The sequence below is a fragment of the Arvicola amphibius genome, chromosome 3 (assembly GCF_903992535.2).
Source record: "Arvicola amphibius chromosome 3, mArvAmp1.2, whole genome shotgun sequence".
Classification (NCBI taxonomy): domain Eukaryota; kingdom Metazoa; phylum Chordata; class Mammalia; order Rodentia; family Cricetidae; genus Arvicola; species Arvicola amphibius.
In genome coordinates, this window is record NC_052049.1 from 18,411,489 (window position 1) to 18,423,504 (window position 12,016).

The 12,016-nt window shown below is 33.9% G+C and overlaps 1 protein-coding gene across 1 annotated transcript in view; it reads right to left on the minus strand.

Moving 5' to 3' along the window:
* Cdh9 (cadherin 9) overlaps positions 1-12,016 on the minus strand; it is a 111,561-nt gene that overhangs the window by 21,357 nt on the left and 78,188 nt on the right. The window contains exons 3-7 of the mRNA XM_038322448.1: positions 11,538-11,832; positions 7,913-8,032; positions 6,911-7,078; positions 4,970-5,157; positions 3,771-4,024 (exon numbers count right to left, since the gene is read on the minus strand). Coding sequence (XP_038178376.1) covers positions 3,771-4,024; positions 4,970-5,157; positions 6,911-7,078; positions 7,913-8,032; positions 11,538-11,832 — 1,025 coding nt within the window. The remainder of the gene's footprint in view (positions 1-3,770; positions 4,025-4,969; positions 5,158-6,910; positions 7,079-7,912; positions 8,033-11,537; positions 11,833-12,016) is intronic.

A 12,016-nucleotide genomic window follows, 5' to 3' on the forward strand; every position in this document is an offset into this window, starting at 1 on the left:
ACAAATAAGCAAGCTCCACATTCTCTGAAAGATCACATCTTAAAGAACAAAGTGGAGACAAATTGAGATGTCAGACACATCTGGTCTTCATATGCACTTATATGCATACATATACTTTTAATCAAATGCATGAGCACAATCTTTCTCTCTCTTCCTCCTCCAAAAATTGAAATTGGTTATGAGTATTTCTTCAGCTGAATTATTGCATCATGCTGTGATGTTTAGAATGTATTAATATTTTATATAGATGATAATTTGAAAATTAAATAAATACTTAAAACATATTGAAATTATATGCTTTAATTTTTTAAGCAGCATAGAAAAATGAAAATTCCATATTCAAAATTTTAAAGAGATCCAGAAATATTCAAAGCCACTTCTATGGGGGTAAAATCATTGAGAATTTGAATCACAAAAAAAGCTTGATAACATTTAATTTTAGATAATGTATTAATTACCTTAAGTAATTACCTTATATAATTTTTACTAATTTTTATGTGGATACACATATTAAGGAAATCTGTAACACGCTATTTAAATAACATTTCTACTCCAAATCTAAGTGTTTGAAGATTTCTTTTTTAAATTTATTAAAAATAGATCTATTTGCATCAATTCTGTATCTGTGGATTGTAGGAGACAGAGGGGTCAAGCACCCCACAAGAAAAACTACAGAATCACCTAAAGTGGGCTCATAGAAGCCCACAAAGCCTGAATTGACAATCAGGGAGCATGCATGGTACTCACCTATGTATGTATTGGTTATATAGCTTGGTCTTCTTGTGAGACTTCTCACAGCAGAAGCAGGGGCTCTCTGGCTAGTTCAACTACTTTTCAAACCCTACTTTTCAAACCCCTTTCCTTCTACTGGGTTGCATTTTCCAGTCAATATGAGAGGAGGTATGTACTTATTGCAACTTGAAATGACACCTTTAGGCCTGCCTTTTCTGAAGGGAAATGGAGGGGGAGTAGATCATGGGAGAGGGGAACTGCACATAGAGGAGGGGGGGGAGGAAAACTGCAGCCAGGATGTAATATATGAGAAATAAAAATTTTAAGAGTAGATTCTCATCTCATCTATTATATCCTGACTAGCCTGGCATCCATCTTGTCCTCCCAACTCCTTCCCCACCCCTCCCCTCTAGAGTAAACAACCAAACATGAAAAAATAAAGCACAATAAGAAAACCATCTTATCAACGTTGGACATGGCAAACCAATAATTGATTCTTTTCAAGTTACATTAGCAGGCACAAGAATCAGGGACACACTTATCACACTCAGAAGTCCCCTTAAATTAATCAGCTAAAATCTATGTAGAGGCAAAGATCCTTGCTCATACCAGTATATGTCCTGTGCTTGCTGCTCAACAATAAAATAAAGAATATGTAGTACATTTATGCAATGGAGTATTACTTAGCTATCAAAATGACATCATGAAATTTGCAAGAAAATGACTACTCTAAAAAAAATCATACTGAGTGAGCCAATGCTGACCCAGAAAGATATATGGTATGTCTTCATTTATGAGTGTATATTAGCTATTAACTAATTGATAAGGAATGTATAAACCCAGAGACGTTAGATATAAAAGAAGGGTCAATGGGGGATTTACTGATCTCGGTGGGAGAGGGAACTAGAATAAATTTCTTGAGTGGGCATTGGGTGGGTGGAATGCGAGAATCAGGTGAGAGGGAGAAGAGAGATAGAGTCTAGGGAAGGATGAAGGAGAAATGGCTGGAACTGAAGGACATTTGAGGGATGATATGGAAACTCGGTGTAGTGGAAACTTTCTAAAAGAAATGAAGATGATCCTAATGACGTTCCCTAATATTGGATGACAGAGTCTCAACTTGCCATCCCTTGTCAATAAATGAGGCTTCCAGAAATGGGACTGGATTTCATTCAATCAAATTGTTGAAAAGGGGGGTCCTATGGAAATACCCAAACAATCCAGGCTATTGCTAAGACAGTGGGTTGCTCTCTGCAAACTGACAGTGGGCCTCTACTATGAAGAGTAATAACCACACAACTCATTGTACATGGAGATTAAGTAGAGCTGGAGCCTACATGGAGAGTTAACCCCTATGTTCTAGTGTCTTTAGTAGGAGAACTTATTCTGCATGCCGCGTACCACGGCCCCCATCTGTGCTCTGTGCGCTAGAACCCAGTTCGTAAGCTTTGGCCAAGGGGCTAGAGGTTGAGGAAACACACGCAGAGACAGACCAACACATGGACCTTCCAACACTGTTACCAAAGCCCTCCTTTAATAGCACCATGGAGGCTTAAATACCCTGCAGTCAACAGCCAACAGGTGAAAATCCCATCCTCTGATCCTCTAGGCAAAGCAAAGCTTTTAGTCACTTCAATTAGAAGGCTCTAGACAGGGAAGAGCAGCTGAAGGCCAGGACTTAATTGGTCCCAACAACTGCATGCTACCACAAGAGTAATGTCAACACCAACATAGTCACAACAACCTTTGAAATAAAATCTCTCCTGTCTAAAAAACATGCTAGGAATAGGAGAAGAGAGCTCAAGCAAGTAGTCTCACTTTACTTATCTTTTAGATGGAACCCAAACATGACATTGCTAAGGTAAGTAATTAGAGTGTAGAAGGCCCAGAAACTTATAATAAACCAAATACTACTGATCTAAAATATAGTATCAATAAAATGACCGTCATTGATATTATGCTTTACTGATAGAGCAGTTCATTATTCAGCCATCATCAGAGAAGGCTCATCAACAGCAAATGGAAACAGATGTAAAGACCCAGAACTTTACACACACAAACAGTCTACATGGGATGTCTCCATCAAATCCTTCTGTTCAGAGTTCAAGGAGCCCTGTTGAGAAGGATGCAAAAAGAATGGAGGTGCCCGAAGGACACCAAAAAAAAGAGGCCCTCAGAGTCAGCTAAGCAAGATGCATCTGAGCTCATGGACCAAAATAAATCTATTTACATATTTCTTAGTGGATAGTTCATAAGAATTATTTAAATTTCATAACACTCCTCCTTAAGTGGTGAAAATACTAGTCAAATTTGGAACATATTGTACTTACTAAATGCTAATAGTTTTATCTCTCCTCTTACTTTAGAATTATCTTTTTTAAAGAAGACTTTATGTGGATATGTGAACATAATTAATAAAGCTGTCCATCAAAATTTCCATATGTAGTAGTTTTATTGTCTATTTTAAAAGAGTATATTTATATAAATATCTACAAAGTTACTATAGGGATTTTATTCCAGATATTTACTTCTATATTATATATATTTATGTGTATATATACATTTATATATATATATAGTAGGTTAATAGATATTCAGCTAGTTTTTTAAACCATTGTATTTTAAATTATATTAATAATTTAAATATATACAGTTATTTGACTTAATATAGGCAGGCAGTGGGCTTATCACATTAACAGTTTAAAGATTAAAATCTGTGGTTTAGTCTGAAATTGACATCCTGTCTATATTTTTAGAAATTAGTTTTTCTGCCATGGTATAATTATTGAAAATGCTCAGACACTCAGCATTATTCCTCTTGGTAAGGTATTTAATATAATAGCATCTACCTTGTGGGGTTGTAAGACTCAAGTTGTTCCCCATGCCTGGAGCAAGGAGAAGAGGGCAAAAGTTAGACTTGATCTTTGGCATGTATATATTGCAGTGATTCCCCCATACACAATTATACAGCTCAAGTTTTTATGTAACTCTTAAAGTGGATTGCATGTTTAACAAATACATATTTTTCAGGTACTTACTTTATTATGTTGTTCATAGAGTCCGGGTCATAGGCGGTGACTTGTCCAATGATGCTTCCCTCCTTCACATCTTCATCCACTTCCATTAAGTAAGAGAGCTTACTGAATACAGGGGGTTCATCTACATCCTCCACAGATATCTTCACCATAGCCGAGTCTTTGAAGGGTCCCAGGTGTAAGAAGCGAGGATCTGGGTGGGTATTACTTGCGTCCACTCTTAAAGTGTATAACATTTTCTTTTCAAAATCTAAATTCTGAGTTTAAAAGAGTAAGAAATGTTTGGATATATTGGAAGACAGAGTAATCACTGAATACATGAATGTTTAATAACATTTTAAAATACTAAAGTCCACTATGGCTAAGTAACTAACCCAATTTTATCTTAATAGTTCTATCCAGTCAAACAGCATATTTATTTTATGATTAGACAATACAGCTATCATGGAATGAATAGTAAAATTGACAACAATTGGGTAATTCGTTTTAATTTTCGTAGGCATAGCTGGATAAAGTATTATCTGACTAAATCCTTATTAAATATCATCATTACAAAAGTTAAATATCAGAAGATTAACTAAAATTAAATATAGAATAAGTTTTATATTTTGTCAATTTGAATATTTGTGGAAAGGAATATATAAAGGAAAGAGTGGAAAATAGAAATGATTAATATTGGCTGTATTAGTCTTTACATGGTTTGACGCCATTCTCAAGTATTCCATCAAAACTCAATAAATACATATAAATCAGAACATCTTGCATAGTACCCTCTGATACTTTGACTGCTAATTCTCAGGAAGGAAGGAGTCCTCTAGGTCAATTCTAGGTCTTAGCTCTTCTTCCTGTTTCACTCATTTTACATAGGCCATCACACTTACAAAAGATACAAGAAATGCATGAAGTAACAGTGATGGATCTGTTTCATTGCTCATCTCCTAAAGAAATGCAAAACAAATGCCCTGTGTTTACTCTGCATCAGGTTCTTGTCTACCACAATACAACCGTTTGCTAGCGAGTAGCAACACAACCATCAGGAATGATCTATCTCTGATTTGAAGTAAAATCAGTTTTCCTACTTTCTACAAATGCTGGACAAGATATAAAAGATGATGGTAGGTCCATGGTTGTTTTCTTGGTACTGAAAAGCAAAAAGAAACTGAAAAGCACTTAGTGAAAATAGGAAGACAGCCAAAAGAAACCTGTTTGACAGTTATGATCCCTTCCTGTGTATCCTTGTCAGTGATCACGTCAAACATGTCTGATCCTTCTCCTTCTGAAATACTGTATTCCAGCTCAGCATTCTCCCCAGTGTCCGGGTCATTGGCTTTGATCCTTCCAAGATGAGTTCCAAGGGGTGCAGACTCCAGAGAATTAAATTGATAAGTACCTGTAAATTGAATCACAGCTGCCTTGACTTTCACCTTCAGATGACAGAGATTTTCTGTTTCCCTCTAAGTACAGTGATTTAAATTGAGAGACATTTCTATCTTTTGATTTGGTTTGATTTTGAATCTGTCAAACATTAAAGATTTGTGGAGTGCAAAAATAGCGTGTAGAAGCAAAACTTTCTTGGTTTATATGTGAGAAATATAATATCCAGAATGATTAAAACAATGTTCAGAGTTACGAACAGTACACGGATACTTGATTTAATAACCTAGAATGTCTGACTTAACAGTCATGAAAAACAATTTCTTGTTATTTGATTATGATTCCAAATATTGTCACCTTACATTTTATGCACACAGAATAAAAGAATGAATGTTCAGTCTTTTGAATAGTCCATATTTTCCCAGTAATTTTTGAGCAGCAATGTTTTTTATTGTGGTTGTTGTGCTTATATATTTAAATTTAATGTCTTTAAGTAGCACATGTTTAATGTTTATAGACACATTACACATCACATTTGATCTTCTGTTTGGCAAGTATCTTCTTTACAGACTGTCTATAAATGTGTAAATATGGAAATTGAAAATAGTTAAAGAAATATAATTAAATATGGGTGCTAGGCATTTTATAAACTCAAAGGTTACATATTGTAACCTATTTAGTCCTTTCAAAGAAGTAACTTGGATAAATTATTTCCAGTGGACAGCTAAATGTAATTATCTTGCTGAGCTATGAAAAGGATAACATGGAATTCAGACTCTCTGTCATTGAAGACTATTATCATTCCAGGGATTTCGTGATTAGGATTGGAAGGTTTAATCTCACTGTTGGATTCTATATTCACTTCTCTAAACTTTAATATCAATTCCAAGACAGTAAAACAAGGAAAACTGTGATGATAATGAATTCACAAATTTGTTATGAAGAATTTGTGCTACTGTGCCGCTAGGTCTGCTGTCCATTCAATTCATGACCCTGCCCTCAGCATTTTCTCATTATTATAGTGGACACACACATTCCGTTGTTATCCCAACAGATGACACAACTGCGCTGTGGTAATTTATCCAATTATACACTATGTTTATATTTAAAAATTCAGAATGGAATGTTTCTGTGACAAATGGAAAGGAATTTACTGTTCTTTGAGTTTCAGTGAATTAAATAACACTAAAATTTAACAAGTTACATACTAGATGATCTCAATAGTAGTAACATATTAGCATAACCTAGTTTTCATGACTTTTTAAGTAAACCAAAAGAATATCAAAATGCTGCCAATTTAACCCACATACATTGCTTTAAATATAGATCCTGTTTTTAGAGATGATAAAACATCCAATCTGCGTTTTAAAATTCATTTAATAAAGGCTCATAATGCTTGTTTATAAATTAGCTAAGAGTTGTGAACAGTGTATACTTTGAATGTAAACAGGCAGACTTTTACGCCCACATTTGTACCCAGGCTCCTTGGAAGGGTGGGATAGCAATAGTGACTGTGAGAACATGAGCCTGCAAAGTCAGCTCACTCATAACAAGCTAGCAAACGTTAACTGCACAAAAAGCCTTGGTTTTGTTATGTTTTCTTCCATACCACCTTGGCAATACATATCATCACTTTTTACTTTTAGAAAATTTTAAATTTTTTTCTTGTTGGGAGGTATGCATTGATTGGCTCCCACCAAAGGGTAAGAAATGTGGACATTTAGTTCTGCTGTGATGGTGTGTTTAAGAACATTTCCAGCCTGCCTTACTCTGTGGAAACCGAGGAGGGTTGTTGTTGACGTCCGTGAGGGTGATGTTCACTGTGGTTGTTCCAGAAAGGCCTCCCATCTGGCCGCCCATGTCCTTGGCCTGAATAACCACCTGATAGTGCTCTCTGTTTTCTCTGCTCATGTCTGGTAGAGCAGTTTTTATTATGCCTTTCAAAAAAGTGGAAAATTAAAACAGAGACTTTTAAAATCAAGTTATATTTTTCAATATCCATTTTACCAAAGAGAAAATGGGAGTGTCCACAATTAATTTAAGGTAATTCACACAACAGAAATCATTCTATTTTGTGTGTTTCCTATTTTGAACATGCAACTTTGCTTAATTTTTATAATCATAACAATCTTTGAGTATTTTCTTAATCTACAAAGTAATCTCTGTGAAATCTTGTAGTCTTATACATTTAAAGCCAATGAATAATAGATAAAAGAGCTAAACAATCAAATAAAGAGTTAAGCAATCAAATGGGTAGTGTTATTATAAGGATATTTTATTTCATTTCCATAAAATAACTGGAGGAAGCAGCTATACAAAACTGGATGGGTTTCAAAAGAGAAAACTGTAGCACAACTAATAAAAACCTAGAGATAGATACTGGTGTTCAACCTGAAGATCAGAAAAGCTAAACAGTCAGGAACTGGCTCTTAACTCCACTTCAATCCAAAACAGCAATTCTGCCTCCAGGAATCTCAGAATGAGACAGTGTCTGAGAACTGTCTTATCCCATTTTATATTTATCTCTAGGGCTGGGATTAAAGGTGTGCACAATGACCACCTGGATTCTATGGCAATCTAGTCTGGCTACTGGAATTAAAGGCATGTGTTATAACTGCCTGGTCTATAAGGCTGACCAGTAAGACTTTTATATTCTCTGATCTTCAGGCAAGCTTCATTTATTAAAATACAAAAACAATACAGAAAACACCCCCAAAGAAATTGTGTTTCTCTCTATAAGATGGAATTGACTAAGACTTGAATGTATTTACCTGACTCTGGGTCCACTGAAAAATATGGCTGCCCTTGCAGTATGCTGTAGACCACTTTAGCACTGTTCCCATAGTTGGCATCATCCGCATCGGTGGCAGTCACTTGTATAACAGATGTGCCTGCACCCAGCCCCAACCCGAGCAGAGGTAGGTCAATTCTACTAAATTTTATAAGCCATTTTCTCACTCTCTATTTTCTTCAGTAAAAAGAAATCCTGGATCTACTCTTCACCATACAAGTTTTGAAAATATATGATGTATTTTTATCACAGAGATTAATAAATTCTAAAGAACTGAAACAAATGCTTAATTGAATATTGTGATGAGGAAAATTCTCACTAAATACAATGAACACTTAATTTTCTCTTAGCATATTTATTGCTAAATCATAAGGAACAAAGAAAAATTTGAGATTTTTTAAAAGCTACTATCTATGTTAATTGTGATTATAAACATATCAAAATATAGAGAGGTCTTGCTATGAAGAAGGTAGCTAACAAACAAACAAACAAGGTGTATTGCAAAATGTAGCTGTATCAGGTCAGAAAGCTTGAGAACAAACGTCAGATGTAATCCCATACATCAGTTAAAAAAATAAAGAAAAATGAAGTGAACTATAATTTTTCTTTGTAGAAGATAATTACTAAACAAATATTTACTGTCCGTAGTATCAAATATTTACTGGGACTTGTTAATTCATAAATAGTAAGCAATATATTATTAAACTTGCTTAAAAGTTAACTTATTAATTTCATATTTCTTGTGTTACCATTTTATTTCCTACTACAATGAAAATAATTTAAGCCTTTAGAAAGCTAAAGACAATCTCCAACCTAATTTTTATACATTTCAAAATTTTTGTAAAATTGTTTTATTTCCTTTCTTCTTCTTTTGGAGACCATAGGGAACAGACCAAGTGTATTTAGGTTTGGTTAAATATATGGATTATTGAAATGACACATACCTGTATAGACCCTTTAACAAGGAATGCTCACCTGTTCTCTGCCATGCCCTCCACAATAATTAACTTGCAAATCAATGGGACTAATACTCTTTTTTCTAAGCATTTATATTGGGGGAATCAGAAGGGAGCATGATGATTTCATACAGTACAGTGTGAACAAAAAGAGTCTTTTAATTAGATGTGGGAATAGTAAAGCCTTCATATGCTAGACTTAAGTTTTGTTTTTTTCTCCTTTGAATTCCATTGAGATTGAAAATTCAGTATGTTGTTCAAATATTAAGGCAGGATCCCAAGAAAAGTGTCTGTAAACAAGCCATAATCTTTCCAAAGGATGATTAAAGTAGACTTAGCAGATTGCCTGCAAGTCGTTTGTATTAAAAGTTAATCCTCATGGCAAATGGAGGCCATATGCCTTTGGGCCATATATCACAGACCCAGTAAGAGACAAGTAAGAAGGAAATTAAAACTAGCTAGTCCAAATAAAGATTACTAATTGTAAGTGATTTTCCCAACAGTCTCCTTAGGGGTACTTGTTGAATCCATAGACACTGAGCATTTTAAAAATGGTCTAAATTATCTCAGCAAAGAATGAGAATTTGTGTTAGTTTCAAAACTAACTACCATGGAATGCTAGGTTGGATAGGTCTTTTAGAATATAAATTAGATAATATCTAGGATTTATAAAAGATATATTATTTAAAAAAATCTATTTTGAATAAATGAAAAAGTACAGTTTTTTACACTAAACATCAAAATATTTGGTATAGGAGTATTCTCTTTTTATTTTATTTATTTTTATGTTTATGTGTATGAAAGTTTTGCATGTATATTTTTATTTGTCTGATTTCCTGGGAAGGCAGGAAAGAGCATTCGATGTCCTGGGACTGGTGTTACCGACAGTGACAAGCCACTGTATGAGTTCTGAGAATCAGCCCTGCACCCCCAGACCCAAGAGGATCCATGCCCTTTATCCATGAGCCATTCTTTCTTTGTTTTAAAAGGAAATAGAGACTGGACACATGGTACTAATGTATTTAGGACTCTGGGTGTGTCTGTGTTTGTGTGTGTGTGTGTGTGTGTATGTGTGTGTGTGTGTGTGTTTAAAAACAATTAATGGAAAAGAGAACTATGAATTCAAAAAACATCAAAGAGGGTATTACATGGGATGTTTAAAATAAGAAACTAGAACTAGAAAATTATACTATAATGTTAAAAGATTAAAGACTAAAAAAGAAGTAATGCTATAAGAATTTAAAGTAAACAAAATTATATATAGTTCTAATCAAATTTTCTAGTTATCAAATAGTTGTCAATATAATCATGTTTTTTACATTTTTAATATGAAAAACCCATGAAATTATAAGTAAGATTTAAAATGATTTACAAAATAAAATAACAAAATAATGTTTTTCTAAGTGGTAAAGGATATAACCATAAACCACTTTAATTCAAAATTTATAATTTATCCAGAGATTATAATTTTTCATACAATTTTATCTCCAATGTAAGTTCATAAAAATGCTATAATGTACATCCAAATTAACTTAAATGCCAAGGAAATGTAGATCAATCCAGGAAATTTTAACAGGCTAACGTAATAGAACAACATTGAAGAAAATCCATCTATTCATACATTATGTAAGTGCCTTATGATTCAAAAGACTCCTGTCTTTCTGTATAAATCGCTTGAACATTATAAGAATGCAAAGTAGGAGAGATGTTAGAATATCAGTTTCTTCAAATAGGTGAGCTACACAAGATAAAACTTCTTCCCAAACTCTTGGTTCCTCTTCATACATTAACTATATCATTAAAAAGCACTCAGGCTACACTCTCAGTAAAGAGGTATACAAGACTGATTTTTGCTAATGGGAGTTTGTTTCATTAAAACATTAATTATTATGATATTATATAAGTAGAGAAAATCTCAAATAATTATTGCTAAATATAAAAACATTCTTACATATTTAATCAGTATTACTTCAGCAATATTTCAAGACAATATTCAGCTCTTTTTATAGAATGTAGCTATTATACATTTATAGAATTAAATATATTGACACACGTAAGCATAGGAATTTGATATACTAATGAGTGGTGTTTAAAATTGGGACAATCGTAGATTTGTGGGAATTACTGTCTCCAGTTGGCTTTTAGAGGCTAATAGATGAAAATACACATAGACAGCAAACATCTGTGACTCTTAACATGTTTCTACAGGTTATTTGATCTTCATTCAGTTGTTAAATTCTTCTGAATTCTTAATTCCTAATTAACAGATGGATAGCAAAGTTCTATTTCTCATATTTATAGAATGGGGCTGCTTTGGTGATTCACTGAGACAGTTATGTGGAAACAGTTTGTCAAATACAACCGTTCTCAAAGAACTGGTGACACAGATAATCATCCCCCTTCAGGCAGCAATGCATTCTGCAGGACAGCTAGTCTAAACAACAGAGCAGATGTTGATACCTGTGGACTCAAACATCTGCACCCAGTAAATTATAATCAAAGGAGACATTGCTATATTAACAATTGGAAAGGAGTTAATTGACTAAGTTTCAAGATGTAGCTCTAATTTTGAAAGTACACAAAAACCACGTGTCTGTAAATTTCGTAGTAAGAATATACGACAGCAAACATGGGTTAGTAGATACCTACCTACTCCAGACATCTCAGGAACAGTGGCAGTGTACAAATCTTTTGTGAATTTTGGCTCATTGTCATTGATATCATGGATTTTAATGATAAATTCAGATTCTGGCTCCACTTGCCGCCCAGTCTTTCTGTCTATAGCCTTGGCCCGAAGAATGTACAGGGATTTTTCTTCTCTGTCTAACTTCTTTGCAGCATGAATGTCTCCTGTATTTTCATCTATAACGAACAGATTGCCAGCCCCATCGCCTGTCAAGATGTATTTTAAATTTCCATCTCCTTTATCTTGGTCAGTGTGAAGCTTCAAAGAGTAGAAAAGAAAAATTCCATAAATATATAGGTGGTCATTACAGTGAAAACAATGTGATATGCACTAATTTCTCCCCATATCGTATTATGTCAATCATGACCTGAATAAGTATTTCATATCAAAGGGCAAGTAAACATCTCAGATTTTGTTATTCTTAAAATATTATACAATTATA